Genomic DNA, 23,705 nt, shown 5'->3' on the forward strand with positions numbered 1-23,705 from the left:
GGCGCCTGGGTGGCTCAGTCGGTTGAGCGTCCGACTTCGGCTCAGGTCACGATCTCGCGGTCCACGAGTTCGAGCCCCGCGTCGGGCTCTGGGCTGATGGCCCAGAGCCTGGAGCCTGCTTCCGATTCTGTGTCTCCCTGTCTCTCTGCCCCTCCCCCGTTCATGCTCTGTCTCTCTCTGTCTCAAAAATAAATAAACGTTAAAAAAAAAAATTTAAAAAAAAAACAAAAAGTCCCAGAGCGCCTGGGTGGCTCAGTCGGTTAAGCATCTGATTCTTGTTTTGGCTCAGGTCATGATCTCCTAGTTCGTGAGGCTCTGTGCTGACAGTGTGGAGCCTGCTTGGGATTCTCTATCTCTGTCTCTATCTCTGTCTCTGTCTCTCTCTCTCTTTGCTCCTCCCCTGTTCACGCTCGATCTCTCTCTTTCTCAAAATAAATAAATAAACTTAAAAAAATGTACCAAACCACTTTTAATAGTGGTCAGAAGCATTCATATAGTACTCATTCTAGCCACGAAAATAATCTGGTTTGGTATGATTAATAATATTACATTTAGCTTTTCTCCTGTACTTTATCTAATAGGTCAAAAAATTCGCGACTTACGTGGTTGCTGCTGGACTTCAGTATGGAGTGGAAGGAGGCATCTTACATTATTTTTTCAAGGTATGAGTTTTCAGTGACTGAAGTTTTTTTTTTTTTTAAAGCATTTTACCGTAAGGTTATACAATTTGAAGATTTTTTTTTTCTATTTTCCTTTCCTGTTACTAACAATTTGTATTTACCACACTCTCGGCATAATAAGGGAACAAGATGGATCTCCTTTCATTCATGAGACAAACGTCGATGCCTCCCATGGGCCGGAAACCATTGTAGATTCGGGAAATCCGCTGCCGTAATAAAATCCCTGCGTTTGTGGGGCTTGGATTCCGGTGGGGCAGAGGAGGAGAGTAGTAGACAAGGGCCAACTTAGCCAGTACATGTTGAGTATTTCAGCTGTTGAAAAACAAAATGGAAAGCAAGAAAGCAGAGAAAGGTAGAGAGCCGGCGGTAGGGCTAGGAGGTTGTATCTTGGATATGATGGTCGGGAAAAGCCTTTCTCATGAGGGGACATGTGAGCAGCAAGTGAAAAGGGAGGTGGCTCCTTCGCTTTCTGGGGGAAAGGCAGCGGGAACTGTAAGCACAAAGACTGGAGGCAGCAATGTGTGGGCTGTGTTAAGGGACAGCAAAAAGCTGCGTGGGGCCGAAGTGTGGGACAATGGTAGGTGATGATGTCCATTTGTAGTCTCTCCTTATCGGTTCTCACCTACCCCTCACCCACCTGACCGCTGAATGTTGGCTTTCTCAGGTTCCTGCCCCAGACCCTCTGGTCTTCTCTGTCTACACTCTTTCCCTGGGTGGGTCTGTCCATTCCCGTGACTGGGGCCAATGACTCTCAAACATAAGTTTCTCCAACAGGGCTCTCTCCTTAGTCCTAGCTCTGTACATCTGGCTGCCTATTTATTCGACACCTCACTTTGGATGGTTCACAAACCCAAACTCCACCTACGGTCACCCCCAAACCTGCCATTCCTCTAGGACCTCATCTCCGAAAATGGGACCTTCTTCCACCCAGCTGCACCAACCACAACCCAACCCCTCCCTCCTTCTCATCCATCACGAAACCCCCCAGTACTGTAGAGCCAACCTCCCCAGTACCTCCCTTCTCTCCAACCGTGCTCCCCCAGTCCTCCACCCACGGGCTGGGGAGGGCAGACATCTCTTGTCTGCACAACTGTCCTGACCTCCACCTTCCCGTTTCAACTCTTAATCCCCATCATTCTTTCTAGTGGCAACAAAAGCAAATCTGATGTCAATTCTTCGGTGGTTTACTGCTTCAAATCCAACGGTCTAGTGCTTAAAGTTCTTCAGTGGTTTTGCAGAGTCCAAAATATCTTACAAGATCCAGTGGTTTGCTGTGGCCCCCACGCCTACCTCTTTGACTGTTTAAAAGTCACTTAAGGGGCTCCTGGGTGGCTCAGTCGGTTAAGTGTCCAACTCTCAATTTCAGCTCAGGTCATGATCTCGGGGTCGTGAGACTGAGGCCCGCATTGGGCTCTGCAATGACAGCTTGGAGCCTGCTTTGGATTCTGTCTCTCCCTCTCTCTGTCCTTCCCCTGCTCTTTTGCTCATGTGCTCTCTCTCTTTCAAAAGAAATAGACTTTAAAAAAATAAAAGCAATTTAAAATAATCTAGTACCTGACAGCTGAACAATACCCAGACTGTCTATTTACTGAAATACCTAATGCAGGGAAAAGACAAGGACTTGGACCCTGAAGACCAGGGTTCAAATCCAGGCTCCCCAACTCATCAGAAATGTAGCCTCCTGCAGAATACTTTATCAACTAAGCATTTCATCTATGAACTGATACTAATTATCCCTGGCCCTGTGGGAGGAATTTTAGACTTGAATTCACATTTTTTGGTAAGAGTGGAAGGTGTCATGCATATGAAAACGTTTCCTTTCTGTATAGACGCCATGCAGATGACTCCTGAAGAGAGCCAGGAAAGATAGATTTCTTGTAAAGTATTTCAGCCCTGAGGTTACACTATTTCTCTTCATAGGACTCGATCAGCAACTAAATCCCATCAGAACTGGTTTTCAGGGGCGCCTGGGTGGCTCAGTCTGTTGAGCGTCCAGCTTCGGCTCAGGTTATGATCACACAGCTTGTGACTTCGAGCCCCCATCAGGCTCCATGCTGACAGCTCAGAGCCTGGAGCCTGCTGCTTCCGATTCTGTGTCTCCCTGTCTCTCTGCCCCTCCCCTGCTCTCTCACTCTCACTCTCTCTCTCTCTCTCTCTCTCTCAAAAATAAATAAACATTAAAACAATTTTTTTTAATAAAAAAAAGAAAGAACTGATTTTCAAAACATCCCCTTAGCGATGACTTCATCAGATAACTGGGTCTTTCGGATGCCCCTGACTATGGCTGTGTGTGTGAGCCATAATAGTTATGTATAACCAGGGAAAATACGCTTTTGCTTTTCTTTTAGATGGCTTGGTTGGGTGAGGTCCCTGCGTTGCCAGTGTTTGGAGATGGAACAAATGTAATCCCAACAATCCATGTTCTTGATCTAGCAGGGTAAGTATCGTCCTAGAGATACGACTTCCCTAGAAGTAATTGACTAACATGCTGGTGTTGGAGTGAGCCTGGAGTGAGCACTTACATACGCCAAGACCCTCACATGTGTTATTGTATTTATTCTTGGCAACGACCCTATGCAGAAGGTGTGGTTATTATCTCCAGTTTGCATCTGGTGGAATAGGGTCCACCATCTAAAAGTGCTCTACTTTGGGGGCACGTGGGTGGCTCAGTCGGTTAAGCGTCCGACTTCGGCTCAGGACATGATCTCGCGGTCTGTGAGTTCGAGCCCTGCGTCGGGCTCTGTGCTGACAGCTCAGAGCCTGGAGCCTGTTTTGGATTCTGTGTCTCCCTCTCTCTCTCTGACCCTCCCCCATCATGGGGGGAGAACAGAGGGGATTAAGAAGAGAGCTCTGTCTCTCTCCGTCTCAAAAATAAATAAACGTAAAAAAAAAAAAATTAAAGTGCTGCACTTTGGATGACAAGTTCAAGGTCATCTTTTAGACTGTTCTCCCACAGAACAGCATGCCTTCCAATTCGGGAAAAGATAAGACTGTGTTATGTGCATTCTGGGGACCTACTCTCTTGTTCCTCTGTCTCAGGTGAGAGTGTTGTGTCCAGCCTACCAACTTAATTAAGTTCCAGAAATCAGATCGCAAATTCTAAACCTGAAGCAGGTGTTTTTGGCAATCGTAGGCCACTTGAGCACACGTGTTTCACACTCACACTGTATCCCAGCGCTAGGCTCCAGACACGTCTGGAGAGCCTTCCTCTTTGCAGACCCTGACTTGGACACTGGGGTCAGAGAGAGGGTTCACTGTATTTATGGTTTATCACTTCTACATTTTAGGTTCCGGGGGCTTTATTCTACTGCCCTGTTGCACCCCCCTCCACCCACCCTCCCACCCCACCCCCCCCCACCCCCCCCCCCGCCAGGAGTGAGCAGTTTCAGCCCTTCCCTGAGACTCTGGCTTCTAGATTCCAGTGGTCATTTAGGCAATTAGTCGTAATCCCGGGTGGGTTTACAAATTTACTGGGAAACCATGAAGCTTAGATTTCAAGACCCCCACCGCTACGTGGGTCTCTTCCAAGGTCCTAAATTTAAGTTTTATTATTTTTCTTAAAGAAGCATCCTCCAAATTATATAAACTCCAGACTGCATGCAAAACCTAGATCTATTCTAGCCAACATGTAACACTGGACATGGAAACGCTGAAACGTACCCTTCTTTCCAGCGGACACTTTACATTATTACATTATTAGGTTTTAAAGATGTGAAAGAATCCTTTACATTATGAACACAAAATACCGGAGCGCCTGGGTGGCCCAGTCATTTGGGTGTCCGACTCTTGATTTCGGCTCAGGTTATGATCCCAGGGTCGTGACACTGAGCCCTGAGTCAGGTTCTGCGCTAAGTGTGGAGCCTGCTTCAGATTCTGTGTCTCCCTCTCTCTCTGCCCCTCCCCTGCTTGCACTCTGTCTCTCTCAAAAACAAATAGACATTAAAAAATAATAATATGGGGGTGCCTGGGTGGCTCAGTCGGTTCAGCATCTGACTTCGGCTCAGGTCATGATATCACGGTTCGTGAGTTCAAGCCCTGCATCAGGCTCTGTGCTGATGGCTCAGAACCTGGAGCCTGTTTCCGATTCTGTGTCTCCCTTTCTCTCTCTGACCCTCCCCCGTTCATGCTCTGTCTCTCTCTGTCTCAAAAAATAAATAAACGTTAAAAAACAAAAAACAAAAAAAAAAAGAAAAAATAATAAGATGGGGATAGCAAATGTACCCGCCTGGTAGACTTGTGAGAAGTCAGGGAGGGAACACCCAGAAAGCCCACGGCACAGCCTTCGCCCAGAGACGGGCCCTCGAATGTTGGCAATCGTGACTGACCCAGGGCAGGAAATCTTAGCCCCTGACCTGCCTCTTAGCGCCATGCAGTTCCCCAAAGACAGCCACGGCTTCTCTGAATCTGTGTCTGACTTTGTGAAACCCCCTCTCCGGAGCACTTGAGAGACTCCCAGGAGCCCCTGGGTGAGCAGACTTCACAAACTGAAGTCCTGCTGGTCGTCAGGTGCCCTTTGTTGCGCACTGGGAGAGTCTGGAGGCAGACGGATGGCCCCTCAACTCCTGGCCTTTCTACTTTCCCAGCGGCTCTTCAGCCCCGGAAGTGTCACTGGACTTTACCCGCTCCCCCGTCCGTAGAGATTGCCATCCCTCCCTCCCCCCCAGCCCCAGCCGACCACATTAGCCATGGAGGGAGATGCTGGCTGGCCCATGGCGGCGGTGGTCGGTGAACCCTACTTGACCACATCTCTTTTGCTTCCTCCCCTCTGGCGATGGCTTCTCCTGGTGGGCGGCAGAGTAATTCAAAACATAATAGACCACGTGCCAAAGCTTCACTACCTGGTTGCTGTGGACGAGTCCATTCACACCCTGGAAGACTTGGTCAAGGTACAGCTGTTTCATCCCATATTTGACAGCATTTCTTAAATTGTCTCACCCCCTGACGTATAGCCATGGAATCGGGTGCGCCGGCAAGCCTGGGGGCTCCCCAAACGGAAGAGCCTCAAAACCAGAGTCACTATCTGCGTTTGCCGTGTGTGTGCTGGGAAATTTACCATCAAGATGGCCTCTCTCCAGGCTGCACGGAAGAAAGTAGGAGAGGCCACTGTGGGGACAAGACACACACGAATCACACACGGGGTCACTAAAATGTTTCTGGGACACTTGCCCCAAAGTCCTGACATGGTCGGGTTCCTCAAACCTACTGGCAGCTTCCAGAGGCCCTAGGTCTGGGGCGGGGAGGGGTTCCCCTCTCCAAGCCAGGCCGCTTGTCAACCTGGAGCCCAGCTAGCACAGTGAGTGTGGCCTTCCTCCAACCCCTGCTCATCTTTAACATTCAGCTCAGATCTCCTCCTCAGCACCCTCCCTGCCTCCTTCCCACCTCCCGCAACTGGCCAGGCACCTCTTTTCCCAGCACCCCCTCCTCCAACTGCAGACTTTCCACATAATCTTCTGTGTACATGTTTGCCACCCCCCCCGCCCCCCCGCCGCCCACAGACTGAGAGCCCCTTGAGAGCAGGGGTCCGGCCTCACTCACCTCTGTCTCCAGTCCCTGGCCGGTAGTGGTGAACGTTGAATACTTGAATACTTGTTAACAAATGAATCAGTGAATACCCTCAGTGCACTCCCCTCTGCTTTGCAAAAAAAAAAAAAAAAAAAAAAAAAAAAAAAAAAAAAAAATATACACACACACACACACACACACACATATATGTTCACTTATGTTTACATTCATTTGAGAAATGTTATATCAAAATCTTATAGGCAAGCCAAATAATATCCCTGTTTTTCTCTAACAGTGCATCAGTAAAAATACTGGCCCTGGGAAAATCCAGAGACTCCCCAAAGAAAATGCTTTCCTAACCAAGGACTTAACAGTAAGTACTGAAGAGAGTCTTTTCCAAAATGCATCGGTTCTCAGGGGATTTGGAGTCAGAACGCCTGACTTCCGGTTCCCCTTTGCCCCTCCTGCACAGCCGAACAGTGCACCCCAAAGCAACTTCCCTTTGTCTTCTTTTCCGAAAAACCCTCGGAGGTCCTGGTCAGAAAATGTATTTGAGAAATCTGATCCATAAATGCTTTACAGACGCCGACTGTGCTTTTGCTCTGGTCTCTGTGCAATTCACACAGGAACCTGGGATTTCTGATCCCGTCACCACAAAAACCTACACATCCTTAGTCAGCGGTGTGCTCTTGGAGCTTGCTCTAGGATATACTTCATTTTAGGAATAAATTGCATCAAAACACTACATTCGGGAATGTTTCCGAAGGGGCTGGTATCTCTGGTGGCCTCTGGGGAGCAGAGCTGGGTGGGTGGGGATGGGGGTCAAAGGGAGTGCTTTCCTCTACATTTGTTCTTTCCGATCTCGAGCCATGGGATTGCACTGTTCAAAGAATGGATCCAATTACAATTGGTGCGGGGGGGAAAAAAAAAGAAACCTTTCCCTGGGGCTTCTAGTATCTCTCTACTTCTTTGAGCTGCTAGACTAAGAGCCAGGATGCTGCCTGTCCCTGAGGGCAGACACGGGAAGAGTTTAGAAGTGCCACGGAGGGCCACAGAGGGCGCCCTGTCCACACTGAGGGCCGCCATTGATTGACATCCAGGTTTTGTGAATGTATATATATTTTTCCTGTGATGACAGTGATTTGGGCCTGTTATGACTGTCAAAATGAAAGGCAAAGAAAAGGACAAATCTCTAATATTCCTTTATCCTGTAGCAAGAGTGTCTTGATCATTTACTGGTCAACCTGAGAATGGAAGCACTTTTTGTGAAGGAGAATTTTAACATTCGATGGCTTGCCCAAACGGGATTTGTGGAAAATATCAGCAATATCCTCAAAGAGTACAAGCAAAGCAGAGGATTATTGGTAACTATAACAATTTCCTGTTCCAACTTCTTTTTTTTTTTTTTAACGTTTATTTGATTTTGAGAAAGAGAGAGAGAGCGCATGAGCAGGGAAGGGGGCGGAGAGAGAGGGAGACACAGAATCTGAAGCAGGTTCCAGGCTCTGAGCTGTCAGCACAGAGTCTGACATGGGGCTCGAACCCACGAACTATTAGATCATGACCTGAACTGAAGTTGAACGCTTAACCGACTGAGCCATCCAGGAGCTCCTTCCTGTTCCAACTTCTAATTTGAGCGAAGTAAATGAAACGTTTGGTATGATTACACCAGTGAAAGTATTTTCTTTCTCAGATGTCCCAATTTCTAAATTCAGGCTCTTTTTCAAATTTGACCGACTTTTCCACGTCTGACAATCTAGGTGTCTATTAATTCTTGTCAATTAAGTATTAAACAGTTTAAAGTTAGACAGATTAATGACTGTTATGCTTGACACAAATTGAACACGATAGTAAGCTCAAGACTGATGGCCACAGCACTGCCTATAAACGGAAAAATGGCAGGGGCTTCCTGGCTTGTCTGTTTCAGCCCTGGGTTACCTACGGGAGACGGTAGGAGAAATGGAAAATGGGAGAAGTCCAGTTGTTACTTTGATCTCTTCCTTTTGGCCAGGGGGTTCACTGGTCATTTTAATCACCACAGGTAGAGCTTCAAGGTAGATATTCTTTTTTTTTTTTTAATTTTTTTTTTAACGTTTATTTATTTTTGAGACAGAGAGAGACAGAGCATGAATGGGGGAGGGGCAGAGAGAGAGGGAGACACAGAATCGGAAGCAGGCTCCAGGCTCTGGGCCATCAGCCCAGAGCCCGACGCGGGGCTCGAACTCACGGACCGTGAGATCGTGACCTGAGCCGAAGTTGGACGCCCAACCGACTGAGCCACCCCGGCGCCCCTCAAGGTAGATATTCTTATCTCCACATTAGAGATGAGGAAACTGAGGCTCAGAGAGTTTAAGCATTTCTTCAACGTCACACAGCTAGTCAGAGATTCAAACTAGCTAGGATGCAAACTTAGCTAGAATGGCCTAACGGTGGCATCTCCACACCACCCTCCCCGAAATCGGGCGTATGTAGCCCTTGCCCGGATCCTTGGATTTATGCCAGGGAAGCATCCCAAAGACGATAGAGGGTAATACATGAGAACGTGTTTTGAAAACTGTAGGGTAGCACAGAAAGAGCAGGTGCCATCATACCCATAGTTACCACTGAGGGTGGGAACACTCCAGAAGAGCAAGAATGGTATCCCCATTGTATCCGAAGAACCACCTTCTCCTGACAAGCATGCCCAGTTAAGAGTACCTAGAAGATGTGCGTCTTAGCGGAAGAAACGACAATCCCGTTAAGCATGTGAGATACGCAGGGCGGCTGTACTCGGAGCCTATCCTGAGGCACCCAAGAACCCAGCTCAAATCGTTAAACTCGTGTCATTCTCTGGGTCAAAGGTAAAACAACGCAGTCAGAGTAGAGGTGGGACAAGGCGCCTTGAAGAGATCACATGGTTCCCGATCAGCAAGACTGGACGGAACGGGATAGAGGGACTAAGCGTATCCCACACTTGAACCGTCTAGCCGTCCCTGGGGGCGTTGGTCCGCGTGGCGCGGGAAACTACCGAGGGTAGCGTAGACCGTGGCAGGCCAGTGGCATCCCAAAAGGTGGAGTCTTAAGCCAAAGGCTCCCGTGATTCCAGTCCCTTTCGCAAGGCAAAGTTGTCCCTGCTGCGGACAGGTGCCTCAAGCCCCCGGGACCAGATGCCATGAAGTAGCTCATTCACCTAACTCTTCATGCTTCAAACGCTGCTCATCAACGGCCCTCCGTGCCTGTCTGCTCTGACGGAGCAAATGCCCCAGACACGTGTACTTGGAGTTCTGAGTTCAGTGGCGGCCATACGTCTCATTATTAAACGAATAAGCTGCCGTTCTGGTTTTTCACCCGGAGGAGGTGCACCTTCCCCAGGAGCTCTGCCGCTGGCGGGTGGACAACACGTTAACACGCTCCGTTGACAGCTAGACCTCAGGCCCACCCAGGGGAGCAGCCCTGCCCAGCAAGACTCAGCTCCAGTCGCTCCCTGGGACCCCTGCCCCTCCGCCGCCCGCTGTCTTGGTTGCCACCTCCGTCCTAACAGACTTGGCCTTCTTGCCTGGCGAGTGGTCGCATAATATGATGGTATAATAACCGTGGCCAATTTTGTGGCTGCAATTACAAAACCTTTAAGCACATGGACGCTCTGCCACTGAAAATGCTCCCCATCAGCCTGACTTTGGTTACTAATCGCCTCACAAAATATGAAGCCTCGGTTGCACGAGTGTTGTTTGGACCATTTTGGAAGAAACGACTGCTGCTGATATTTTGACTTCTGTTGCAAATAAACATTTACTCACTGGTTATGAATGTCACACAGCTTCTGTAGCATATTCGAGCAAGTTTCAGCAGCAGAAATTGTGAGGCTTTTTTTTTTCCCCAAATGAGCATATTTTTTAAAAACTAGAATAAGTTAACTGTGTTAAAAAGTAAAGGATACTTAGAGACCAAGCCAGTCCAGAGACAGTACTCATGAGGCGATAAACTAAGCACCCACACATTAGACCAGAAATTCTCTTTCTTTGTTGTCTTTTTTATTTTTTTTTTTTTTTTTAAATTTTTTTTTTCAACGTTTATTTATTTTTGGGACAGAGAGAGACAGAGCATGAACGGGGGATGGGCAGAGAGAGAGGGAGACACAGAATCAGAAACAGGCTCCAGGCTCTGAGCCATCAGCCCAGAGCCCGACGCGGGGCTCGAACTCACGGACCGCAAGATCGTGACCTGGCTGAAGTCGGACGCTTAACCGACTGCGCCACCCAGGCGCCCCTGTTGTCTTTTTTAAAAAAAATTTTTAAGTTTATTTATTTTGGGAGAGGGAGAGAGAGAGAAGGCCAAACAGGCTCCGCATTGTCAGCACAGAGCCCGATGTGGAGCTCGAAGTCACAAACCATGAGACCGTGACCTGAGCTGAAATCAAGAGGCAGACATTTAACCCACTGAACCCCCCCCCCAGGCGCCCCAGTCTTTGTTGTCTTTAATGAGTAATATGGTAGCCTGTGATGCTTAAGTACTTTGTTCTTTAATAATTTTGAGGTGTTCCTGAGTACATCTTTGTTGAGCGCCGTGTCCCCCATGTTGGTCACATAGTAGTTGCTCACTAAACACCCGCTGAATGAATTAGCATAACGGCCACTCCCATCGGAGAGCAGCACTGTCAGGATGATGTGGTGCTGACCACAAGGCCAGCAGCGGAGGAAGTGACTCTGGAGTCTCAGCAGAGAAGAGTTAGCCTGCAGGATCCAGAGACGTTCAAAAAAAGCCACCCCCCCCCCAAAATTAAAAACCAAAAAACCACTCCCGTCTGGCCACGGATCGTCCAAAGCTGACTGTGTGATCCTTATTCTCCTTTTTCAGCCGATCAAGATTTGCATTCTCGGTCCCCCCGCTGTGGGAAAATCTAGTATCGCTGAAGCCTTGTCTAAACACTACAAACTGCATCACATTAAATTGAAGGATGTCATTTCTGAAGCCATAGCAAGACTGGTAACGTTTCTAACTACTTCACTGGGAATTTTCATATCTTAAAAATGTTTCCCTTCATCTCGTAATAAGGAAGCCACTAATTTTACGTGGCATCCTACGGTGAGATTTGTTATTTCAATTGGATTTTGTTGTTGGCCCCAGTTATGAAAGTGCAGAATCCCGCGGGACTTTCCTCTGTGAGATAGAAGCTTCTTTCATGGGGTTGCCCTTGAAATTCAGTCTGTCGCCAGCTGTTGCTTAAAAATGTATCTTGTATTTTCTCTGTTGACTAGAACATCTTTAGGTTTTCTTATTCTTGATGTATGTTTCCCAGAGTATTACCAGACTATTTATTCATTAACTGCTCTTAAAAAAAGGACTATTTTCTTAGAGCAGTTTTTTTCATGTTTATTTATTTATTTTATGAGAGAGAGAGCATAAGTAGGGGAGGGGGAGAGAGAGGGAAGGAGGGGGAGAGAGAGAGAGAGAGAGAGAGAGAGAGAGAGAGAGAGAGAGAATCCTAGGCAGGCTCTACACTCAGCACAGAGCCTGACACGGGGCTCAGTCCCACGACCCTGGGATCATGACCTGAGCCGAAATCAAGAGTTGGATGCTCAACCAACTAAGCCATCAGGCGCCCCTTAGATTTTCCATATATCCCCTCCCTCTTACACGTATCGCCTCCCCCTCCCCATTAGCAACATCCCCACCAGAGTGATTCCATTAGTCACAGCTGATGAACTTGTGTTAACACCTCATTACTACCCAATGTCCACTGTTGACTTTAGGGTTTGCCCTCGGTGTTGCACACCCTGCAGGTCTGAACAGACGTATAATGACATGTGTTTACCGGTGCCCTAAAAATCCTCTGTGCTCTGCCTGTTTATCCCACCTCCCCCACCGCCAACTAACTGCTTTTCATCGTTTTATTGGAAATGGTTGATGCTATGACATATCTCCTTAAACGATTACTAAAAGTCTTGATTTCTACGAAATGCGTTTCCTGAAAGTAAGATACAACCTGACACGGAGGGAAGTGTTGACTCTTAAGCGGTTTTGGCATTAACACAGAAATAGATTCTTCTCCTAAAACAGAGTGAGAGAAACCTCAAGGCTCTCACCCCCCTCTGTAGACACATGCATCCCAACTTCCTGCATGATGGCTGTGGGTGGGCGTGGTCCCTACTTGGGCACCAGTGTTTTCCAGGACCACCTGCCAGATGGTTTGTGAGCAGTGGGTCCGTGGAGGGCGTCCTCCGACCCGAATATCCCTGTGGTCTGTAGGAGACGATCGTCACGCCTAAGGATGAAGAGGAGGAAGAGGAAGAAGGCGAAGAGGAGGAGGAGGAGGAGGAGAACGTGGATGAAGCTCAGGAGCTCTTGGACGGCATCAAGGAAAGCATGGAGCAGAACGCAGGTATCGCGCACCGCACGGCGCTGCTCGTGGTGACAGGTTTTGTTTCCTTGTGAGAAAAGACTGCCTGCTTGCTATTAAAAGCAGAGTATGGAAAACGTGACAACAAAGAAATCTCATTCATAACATTACCCCACCCCTGGAGGGAAAAATAACCATTAACATTAAAAAAAAATTTTTAACGTTTGTTTATTTTTGAGAGAAAGAGAGTATGAGCAGAGGAGGGGCAGAGAGAGAGGGAGACACAGAATCCCAAGCAGGCTCCGGGCTCCGAGCCATCAGCACAGAGCCCGATGCAGGGCTTGAACTCACGAGCGGTGAGACCGTGACCTGAGCCGAAGTCGGACGCCCAACCAACTAAGCCACCCAGGTGCCCCAAAAATCACCATTAACATTTTGGTGACTCTGTGATCACAGGATGGGAAAGAACTACCTAAGATGATGATGATGATGATGAGATCAAATGGATAGTCATAAATATTTTATAAACATCAAAAGTCATTAATTAAAAGGCAAAGGACAGGGGCGCCTGACCAGCTAATTCAGAAAAGTGTGTGACTCTTGATCTCGGGATCGTGAGTTTGAGCCCCACGTTGGGTGTAGAGATTAATTAAATAAATACAACTTTAAAAAAAAGGATTAAAAGGCAAAGGACAGGGGCACCTGGGTGGCTCAGTCCGTTGAGCATCCGACTTCAGCTCATGTTATGATCTCGGGTTCGTGGGTTCAAGCCCTAAATAGGGCTTTGCACCGACAGCGCGGAGCCTGCTTCGGATTCTCCGTCTCCTCTTTCTGCCTCTCTCCTGCTTGTGCACTCACTCTCTCAAAAATAAACATTTAAAAAAAAAAGCAAAGGACAAACAAGGAAAGTATATTTGCCACTAACATGATAAAGGCTTAATATCCTTAATATATAAAATGCTCAGGCAAGCCAATAAGGAAATCATTAACTCTTTAATAGAACAAAATGGATGAATAATGTGGAGCCATAATTCATGCAGGAAGAAATACAAATACATGGAAAACTATCCTTACCCACTTGGTAACCTTAAGCAGTTTGCTGAACAAGCCGATCGTGGTAAACCGTCACTTTGAACTCAAATTCTGGACTCATTCTTTCGTCACCCCTGGACAGAGTTTCAGGCTGGGTCCATTGCAACTCCTCGATAATAAATAGGTAGAGTTTCCGGGTTTTCATGCTTTAAGAAGCCCATCCTGATCAAACAAGTGCAAGCTGGGTTTTGAACGTGGACATCTCCAAGGGACTGAGCTATTTGGCAGAAAAGCAACCTGTAGAAGTTATCTGGAAACCAGAACCATTTCATTTTCGTACATCGATGGTCACGATCTTCCATCAGACTGGTTTTACTGGTATCATTTATAGACCAGTCCAGTGTGGCCATTGGGCGCTTACCCAACAGAGTTTCTCCCCTCACCACCTCTCAAGCACATTTGGCTTCTTTCCTCTTACCTCCTGCTCTCATCTTGCTGGTCTGATCCTCCCGGGTTGGGGTTGGGCCGGGCAGGTGGGAAGCAGGGAAGAAGGACGGAGGCGTCAGCCCCTGGTGACAGACAGCTCCTTCCTAGGGTTGCCCTTCCCAGACCCTCCCACCGAGGACCGCCCACTGCATCCCTTGGGGCACCTCTCTTGACTGGCCTCCCCACCTCTGGTCTTCCGGCACCCCCTTTTGCGCCTGCAGGGGGGTCCTCTCCCCAGACACTCCTCTTCAAGGATTCTAGTCCGTCCACACCTTCCTCTGAAGTCAGAGTACCCCTCTCCCTCCTCCCCTTCCCCCAGGCCACTCAAGTCTGTTTTTTTTAAGGCGTGGAGAACGTGGTCTTATGTACACACACTGGATGCCCACTTAGCGCAGGTAGCTGATTATCTGTGCGTTGGTTTCTGCTTTGGTGTCAGCTAGACCGGGAGGAAATGGAATTTAGAATCCCAGGGCTGTCCCGGAGGAAAAGGAAGGCACACGGAGAGCCCAGTTTGATACTTTGAGAGAAAACACCGCCCCTTCCTCGCCGGTGAGACGCTTGGGAGTCAACATGCTGGTGTTAGAGAGAATTACCGACATCCTGGTGCCCACCACTTGGGAGAGAGGAAACAACCCGAACTAAGACGTTCCGTTGTGAGGATACCCGCGGAAGGAAATCTGGCAAGGCACATTAGAGGGCGGAGGGCTGGGATTTTAAAGGATCTACAGGGGTACGTGACCACGTGCACATGCACTGTAAGCCTGGGGTGTAAGGCCGGAGCAGGGCGCTGGGAGCAGTGAACAGCGCCACCCCAGGAGGGGAGGGAGGATCCGGGCTAACGGGATGCGACAGACCCTAGACAATACTTATCGGACAGAGACTTATGAATTGGTCTTTGCAAGAACCCAAAAATCGCAGCCAAAATGTGTAACAGGATGGGGGGAGGTACCGACTGGGTTCTCTTCATGCCCAGGGGGGAGACCCCGCCCAGCAAGAATGTCAGGGAGGAGCTGAGAACAGTCAGTGCATTGCTCAAGGGCCTGTCCTTGGCGGGGACTCAGTTCTTTCCCCAGATGTCAAGAGAGGCCAAACTGGGTCAGTGGCCTCTGTGTAGAGGGGCACTGGAAGGGAGCAGAGGACGTGGTCTTTAGCCAGCCACCTACTCACTTCCTACAAGACTGGAATAGTTCATTCAATCCTCTTTGACCTTAGGAAGGTGTTTTTGGTGTTTGTTTGTTTGTTCGTTTTTTTCCCTTCCTGAAGTGTGTCCCCGAATCCTTCCTATTCATATTTAGCTGAAACCAGGACATGGACCTTGATTATGTTTGGACAGAACAAGACCTTTGAGCTCATTGCACAGACCTACATAGAAATTTCCCAGCACGAGCAAGGGCACAGAGGTTAGCTGACTCTTCCCTTACATGACCTAATTTGTTATTATGTGATTCTAACGATTCCCGTGAGGCAAATTTCACAGTCCTGCAGTGGTCACCTCTGTGTCCTGCTAATTCCACTCCAGTTGGCCCCTGATGGTGCAGCCAGAATAGGGGCTTAGTTAAACCAGAATGCACTGGCTACAGACTCTTAGTGCTTGCTTTGGGTATTTCAAAAGCATTGTGGGACTATTGAATCTAGTTGGTGGGATTCCAGGTGATCACTGGACTAGTCTTTCCACTTTTCTGTGAGTTTGAAAATAAATATTGGGGGCGGGGTGGGGTGGAAAGGATGTATGTAAATGTGTCAACTTCCTAGTGTCTATCCCGTGCATGGATTATTTTTTTTTTTTAACGTTTATTTATTTTTGACACAGAGACAGAGCATGAATGGGGGAGGGTCAGAGAGAGAGGGAGACACAGAATCTGAAACAGGCTCCAGGCTCTGAGCGGTCAGCACAGAGCCCGACGCGGGGCTCGAACTCACGGACCGTGAGATCATGACCTGAGCTGAAGTCGGACACTTAACCGACTGAGCCACCCAGGTGCCCCTGGATTATTTTTTTTTAACATTTATTTTTGAGAAAGAGAGAGAGAGTGAGCACAAGTAGGGGGGTGGGCAGAGAGAGAGACAGAGGATCCAAAGTGGGCTCTGTGCTGACAGCAAAGAGCCCAATGTGGGACTCGAACCCACGAACCGTCATGACCTGAGCCAAAGTCAGATGCTTAACCGACTGAGCCACCCATGGGCCCCTGCATGGATTCTTTAAAACCCTGGATGCAGCTATCTATTTTTGAACCGTGTTTTAGTAGTTATGAATATGGATTAATACGAACATTTTAAATATTACGTGAATGTGAAAGATACTTACAATTAAAAAAAAAAAAAGCAGGTGGTGTTTTAAAGCCTGTCCAGTAGGCTGCGTTCATTCCTTTCAAAGCGGAAGTGATAATCCTCTGACAAGAAGCTCCACATTGCCAAGGTCGTGGGTGTATCTCTAGGAGGTAATAGTTCTCTGGAGAGAGGCACTTGGGCTTGGCCCTTGGTGTCCTCACATTCCACAATTAGCAGAAACTGCTGCGAGAGGTCCCTTCTTGCATACTGAACACTCCTGGTTCTGAAACAAACAGAAATGAATGGCAAGGCTCACTGCCTGAAGTAAACCCAGGCATGCATGGAGGGGACTGAAGCCAGGTTTCTGAGGTACGTATGTGCCCCTGCCTGAGCAACAAAGCCTTTGAAAAAGGCTCAGAGAAAGCTCGTCTTTGAATTTTGCTGAGTCCCTCAACATTTTTTTATTTGGCTTTATTTCTTTGCACCAGTGTGAACCTTACTGGGAGATAATGTCAAATCATTTCGAGGAATTTCATTACGCAAAATAACGCCTTTGAGTTTTTTTTTTTTTTTTTTTTTTTTTTGGTGTCAGCCCTAACACTGAAATTTCTGGAAGACCCAATTAGTTTTGAATCAGTTACTGCCTAATGAGTCGTGCGGCGATGAAAGGTAGAAGAAAGAAGGGGTGTTTTAATTACATCATTTCACTGTCATTAATACGGTGATTAAAAGAGACCAAAAACTATTTTATATTGTAGACCCACTGATAAACTAAGAGTATGGGAGAAAGAGCTTTGGAGATGAATGACTCAAACTTGCCAAACTCACGGTACTGAAATGCATACATTAAGCAATATAAGGGCAGGGCCATGTCTCAGAAATGGTAGCTGTTCTATAATTAACAATAGAATAATAAACGAATATCGCAGTGAAGCTGCATCAAATCGTCCTTTAACTATTGGACAGCTACGCCACGCAATCACAATCCCAGGAACCCAGCATCCAAGGCTTGAGAGGGAATTGTTCAGCGGGGCCAAGGTCAGGAATGCCAATTGGAGAGATGGGCGGGGAGGGCATTCTTTCCTTTCCTAAATCCTGCAGATTTAAAGAGAATAATGCCTTTAAGAGTCAGATCAAACTTGATTTTTATTTTTATTTATTTATTTTTAAAGTAATCTCTACGCCCAACGTGGGGCTCGAACTCACAACCCCAAGATCAAGAGTCGCACTCTCTACCAACTGAGCCAGCCAGGAGCCCAAGCTTGATGTTTATTCCAGTGCGGCAAATATTTACTGATCACCTGTTATTAATAAGCCATGTGTCAACAGCACACGTGGATACTATCTCACTTAAATCTCACAACAGAAACCTTTATTACTATGTATCAAGGCTATAAGGCTATGTATTAAGGAATAATATCAAAACAGAATTGAGGGAACCCTGCTGGCAAGTGGGAGCACTCTGGATGTCTCCACTTCTCCTTCAGCTTCACCCACACGCTGTCGCTGCGGAAGAACATTTGGGAAATGCAGACATGGCCTTTGCTTCTGTTCTTTATTGCAGCCAAGCTCATTGGGTTCTCCTATTTTATTGTGTGTTAAAATGCACATCATGTTGAAAATACAAAACCACCTATTTTTACCTGTAAGGGAACTTTGACTACACAACAATTTTTTTTTTTAAGTGTATTTATCTTGAGAGAGAGAGAGAATACGAGCAGGGGAGAGGCAAGGAGAGAGGGAAAGAGAGAATCCCAAGCAGGCTCGGAGCCTGACATGGGACTCGAACTCATGAACATGAGATCATGACCTGAGCCGAAATCAAGAGTCCATTGCTTAACTGACCGAGCCACCCAGGAGTCCCCCATACAACAGTTTGTGAGATGACTTTGGAATGTAACCCCCATGTAGAATGTGACTCCCCTAGTAATATTTTTTTTTTCTTTTTACCAGGCCGACTAGAAGATCAATATGTAATTCGATTTGTCAAAGAAAAGTTGAAATCTATGCCTTGCAGGAATCAAGGTTATATTTTGGATGGGTTCCCGGAGACCTATGATCAAGCTAAAGACCTATTCAGTCGTAAGTTTGAATGGTCCCTGTATCTTTTTTTCAAAGCTTTTCTTTCTTATTTTATATAAACTCTACCCCTAATGTGGGGCTCGAACTCACGACCCTGAGATCAAGAGCCACGTGCACTGCAGACTGAGCCAGCCAGGTGCCCCTCCTTCATTTATTTTGAGTGTTTACATTCAGGTAAGTTGCAACATATCATAATAATAGTCGCTTCGTTAAAATTTAAAATTCTAGGGGCGCCTGGGTGGCGCAGTCAGTTGGGCGTCCGACTTCAGCCAGGTCACAATCTCGCGATCCGTGAGTTCGAGCCCCGCGTCAGGCTCTGGGCTGATGGCTCAGAGCCTGGAGCCTGTTTCCGATTCTGTGTCTCCCTCTCTCTCTGCCCCTCCCCCGTTCATGCTCTGTCTCTCTCTGTCCCAAAAATAAATAAACGTTGAAAAAAAAAATTAAAAAAAATTAAAAAATAAAAATAAAATAAAATAAAATTCTGACAGACTGTCTAAAATACACACTTTTCTATTTGTGGTTAGTTTTCATTAGTGACTTCTAGTTAAAATATTTTTAATTTTCTTGCCAAGCTGTCCATAGTAGTAATATGTAATAAACACAACAATGTATATTTTGTTTTATTAGAAGAAGATGAGGAGGAAGAAGAAGAAGTCAGAGGCAAAATGTTGCCCTTTGATAAATTAATCATACCTGGTAAGTTTATTTACTTATTTATCTATTAATTATTAAAAAATTTTTTTTAATGTTTATTTATTTTTGAGAGAGAGAGAGACACGGAGTGCAAGTGGGGGAGGGGCAGAGAAAGAGGGAGACAACAGAATCCAAAACAGGCTCCAGGCTCTGAGCTGTCAGCACAGAGCCCGACACGGGGGTCAAACTCACGAACCACAAGATTATGACCTGAGCAGAAGTCAGATGCTCCACCGAATGAGCCACCCAGGCACCCCCTGGTAAGTTTAAAACAATTCTCCAAGGTCATATTTAAAGGAATGCCATTCAAGATCTCTTTTGTACCCAAACCATCTTTTTGATGTTAATAAAGCAGATCTCTCTATGTCTCTCTCTTGTTTGTTTGTTTGTTTGTTTGTTTGTTTGTTTTTAGGATAAAAGGTAAAATGATACACTTAAACTCTCAAACTGGAGACTGTATGGGAGGCAGACATCAGGAAAATCAAGTTCTGATGGCGCACCTGGGGGGCTCGGTCGGTTGAGCGTCTGACTCTTGATTTAGGTTCAGGTCATGATCCCAAGGTTCTGGGATCAAGCCCCTTGTTGGGCTCTGTGCTGAATGTGGCACCGGCTTGGGATTCTCCCCCTCTGTCCCTCTGTCTTTCTCTCTCTCTCTGTCCCTCTGCCCCTCTCTCCCACTTGTGCTCTTTTTCTCTCAAATGAAAAAAAAAGGGACCATCGAGTTCTGAAATGGACAGAAGTCCCTTTGAGAATGTTTGTCTGCTGCTCCCTCTGGGAACAAAGCTCAAGGTGGCCAGTCCGCTGATGCCTTGACCTCTGAGTCAGCTGGCAAGACCCCCAGGGACTGGACCCTCCCTACCCTCCTAGGTGCCAGCCGTGCCGTCATCTTTCCTGTCTTTTCCAAATCCAGAACTGAGCCTGGGGAAGGCACAGAGCTTTTCAGTTCACTGTTCACACATTGGCACCGAAGTTTCACGATGTACTCTTGGAAGTAAAGCGTAAACAACTTATTCCACGAAAAAAAAAAAAAAGATTTGTTGAGTACCCAGCAGGCCTTTCTCGGGACCTTGCCCTGAACTTTTAAACTTGTTATTTTTAATTAATTTGCATGCAGTGTCATCGTAGGAAATAATTTTCGGTCATGTGGTAACCACAAGAACAGCTATTTTCAGCAACTGGGCCCGAGGCTGGAACTCAAGGAGCCCTGCTCACTTGTGTCAAAGCCCCCACGGGAGTCAGTTTGTGGCTGTAACCCTCTCTTCTAGGTCCAGGCACAGTTTGCATGCGATGAAGCTTCTGGAACCACTAGGGCCACCAGAATGCAGTCGTCCTCAGGGCTGGGTGTTCACCATTTCCCCGAGGGCCCTGAAACCTGGAGCAGGAATCCGCAAGGCCAAAGGGGTGGGTGGTCTGGGATTTTCCGTGAATGGGTGCCTCCGGATCAGAAAAGTTAAAAAGTAAAATCGATTAAATAACCACGTCTGTCTAGTTTACGAGAGTTTATCACTTCTGGGCAATATTTTTTTTAATGTTTTTTTTAATGTTTTACTTATTTTTGAGAGACAGAGAGAAACAGAGCACGAGCAGGGGAGGGGCAGGGGGAGAGGGAGACACAGAATCCAAACAGGCTCCAGGCTCTGAGCTGTCAGCACAGAGCCCAATGCAGGGCTCAAACCCATAAGCCGTGAGATCTTGAGCTAAGCTGAAGTTGGATGCTTAACCCACTGAGCCACCCAGGTACCCCAATGTTTTATTTATTTTTGAGAGAAAGAGAGAGAGACAGAGTGTGAGCAAGGGAGGGGCAGAGAGAGAGGGAGACACAGAATCTGAAGCAGGCTCCAGGCTCTGAGCTGTCAGCACAGAGCCCGACACGGGGCTCGAACTCATGAACCGTGAGATCATGACCTGAGCTGAAGTCGGACACTTAAACGACTGAGCCACCCAGGCGCCCCCGGTGAAAGAGTCTTAACCATGCACCACTGGGCTGCCCTCTCTCTGCTGGACATAGTCCAAATGCGTCAAACATGTAATCTATTTGGAATGTTTAGTCTGTTCTTAGTAAACCATCTTTCTGGAAATTGTGTCATTTGTATCTAGGGGATTTTAATGCAGGGAGGTGGTTGAGTGAGGACACGAGAGATTAATGCCATTGAAAGAACAGTACCCAGAGCAGGGGGTGTGCCTCACCACGCTGGGTCGCATGGGGAAGCACCAGGCTTGGTCAGGAGGCAGGAAGGAGCGAGGCGGATGTCTAGGCCACAGCCTCAATTGGGGTTTCCATGGGAAAGGGCGAGGCAGGGTCAGGCAAACAGCTGCTTTTAGAGGATTGGCTAGTTTGAGCCAATTCCAATGGGTTTTGCTCCCTAGTTGCCTGGTACCTGGCTGTGGGATGAATTAAGGCAAGGGGAATATTGGCTCGGTGTCCGAAAGTTATAAAAAGGCGGTGGTCATTTATATGTATATGGCGGCATGCTCCCAAGCAAGCGGTTGACTGTCTTTAGGAATTAGCCAGCCCTGAAAGAGGCTGTCTCTCTCCAGATCGGTAAGGCCTCCCTGAGATGTCAAAACATCATTAGATGCAGAAAACAACAAACATGATAAATACAAGTCTCCGTGCCTGATTTGGGCGATAAAACATTTGAACCTGTTGTGATCCAGTCAAATGTGGTATTCTCTCTCCTTGGTAAATCATTGCATTTTACAGCTGCTGCGGGCAGATCTTTTCAGATCTCCTCATTGAAGGAGACACGTTTAAAGTTGCATCTGCTTGAGGAATATAGAAACATGTTTTTATTTTTTATCTTTTTTTTAAATGTATGTTTATTTTGGGAGCAAGAGCATGCGTTGGGGAGGGGCAGAGAGAGATTCCCGAGCAGGTTGACAGTGGGGAGCCCGACGTGGGGCTCGAACTCATAAACCACAAGATTATGACCTGAGCTGAGATCGAGTCAGAGCTTGACCAGCTGAGCCACCCAGGTGCCCCTGGAAATTTTTTTTTTAAATACAGGTTTTCATATGACTCAAGATAGCCAAACACAGTAACCTCCTTGTTAGCACAATCTTTTTTTTCTTTTTAAAAATTTTAACTTGTTTCATTTTATTTTTTTAAAATTTACATCCAAATTAGTTAGCATCTAGTGCAACAATGATTTCAGGAGTAGATTCCTTAGTGCCCCTTCCCCATTTAGCCCATCCCCCCTCCCACCACCCCTCCCGTAACCCTCAATTTGTTCTCCATATTTATGAGTCTCTTGTTTTGTCCCCCTCCCTGTTTTTATATTATTTTTGTTTCCCTTCCCTCATGTTCATCGGTTTTGTCTCTTAAATCCTCATATGAGTGAAGTCATATGATATTTGTCTTTCTCTGACTAATTTCACTTAGTATAATACCCTCCAGTTCCATCCACGTAGTTGCAAATGGCAAGATTTCATTCTTATTGATGGTCGAGTAATACTCCATTGTGTATATGTGTATGTGTGTGTGTGTGTGTGTGTATATATATGTATATATATATATACACCACATCTTTATCCATTCATCCATCGATGGACATTTGGGCTCTTTCTATACTTTGGCTATTGCTGATAGTGCTGCTAAAAACATGGGGGTGCATGTGTCCCTTTGAAATGGCACACCTGTGTGCCGTGGATAAATGTCTAGTAGTGCCATTGCTGGGTCGTAGGGTAGTTCTATTTTTAGTTTTTTGAGGAACCTCCAAACTGTTTTCCAGAGTGGCTGCACCAGCTTGCATTCGCATTGTTAGTACAATCTTAAGCAAGCAGAAATCGATTACTTGCTATCCACAGTGAAGCCAGTACAAGGACAGCAGAAGTTCTGAATAGTTATCTCAAGACACTGCAAAATCCTGAAGTTCTATCTGACTCATCACAAGAGAAAGGACTTTAAAAAATATCATCTGGGGGTGCCTGCCTGGTGAAGTCAGTAGAGCATGTATGTGACTCAGGGTTGTGAGTTCAAGCCCTAGTTTGGGTGTAGAGTTCACTAAAAAAAAAAAAAAATCATCTTGTGGGAAATATATTTCATCACACTAAAATTCTTTGAAAGTTTGTAGTCAAGTGTATCACTCACTGTTCATGGTATTTGATTAACTGGAATCTTCCTTTTCTCGGTCACTGGGAAAAAAGATACAGCATCATATTTAAAAATTCTTACATTACTAACAGAATTATTAACTTTTCATCTAGATGCCTAACGTATGGAGCTTAACAAGATTCAACCTCCAGTGAATTTATTGACGTACTTTTGATTTAAGTACTATACCAGCATTTGGAGGTCCAACTGTCTCCTCTCCTTTCTTTCAATATATTTTTAAGTTTGTTTGTTGGTTTGTTTACTTATTTATTTAGAATTTATTTATTTATTTATTTATTTATTTATTTATTTATTTATTTATTTATTTATTTAGAGAGGGAGAGAGAGAATCCCAAGCAGACTCCGCACTGTCGCACTGTCAGCACAGACCCCAGTGTGGGGTTCGATCTCACCAACTGTGTGAGATCATGACATAAGCCGAAACCAAGAATCGGACGCTTAACCGACTGAGCCACCCAGGTGCCACCTCTTTTAACATATAGCCACTAATGTAAATCAAATGGTCAAAGATGAGCACCTGAGCTAAATTAAA

At 46.5% G+C, this 23,705-nt stretch overlaps 1 protein-coding gene across 1 annotated transcript in view; it reads left to right on the forward strand.

Annotated features, from left to right (window-relative positions):
- Nucleotides 1–23,705, forward strand: part of AK7 (adenylate kinase 7) — a 71,428-nt gene that overhangs the window by 35,375 nt on the left and 12,348 nt on the right. The window contains exons 7-15 of the mRNA XM_047863065.1: nucleotides 582–662; nucleotides 3,029–3,117; nucleotides 5,476–5,566; nucleotides 6,478–6,555; nucleotides 7,397–7,546; nucleotides 11,016–11,144; nucleotides 12,408–12,540; nucleotides 18,238–18,366; nucleotides 18,994–19,062. Of these exons, the coding sequence (XP_047719021.1) occupies nucleotides 582–662; nucleotides 3,029–3,117; nucleotides 5,476–5,566; nucleotides 6,478–6,555; nucleotides 7,397–7,546; nucleotides 11,016–11,144; nucleotides 12,408–12,540; nucleotides 18,238–18,366; nucleotides 18,994–19,062 (949 nt within the window). The remainder of the gene's footprint in view (nucleotides 1–581; nucleotides 663–3,028; nucleotides 3,118–5,475; nucleotides 5,567–6,477; nucleotides 6,556–7,396; nucleotides 7,547–11,015; nucleotides 11,145–12,407; nucleotides 12,541–18,237; nucleotides 18,367–18,993; nucleotides 19,063–23,705) is intronic.

The sequence above is a fragment of the Prionailurus viverrinus genome, chromosome B3 (assembly GCF_022837055.1).
Source record: "Prionailurus viverrinus isolate Anna chromosome B3, UM_Priviv_1.0, whole genome shotgun sequence".
Taxonomy (NCBI): domain Eukaryota; kingdom Metazoa; phylum Chordata; class Mammalia; order Carnivora; family Felidae; genus Prionailurus; species Prionailurus viverrinus.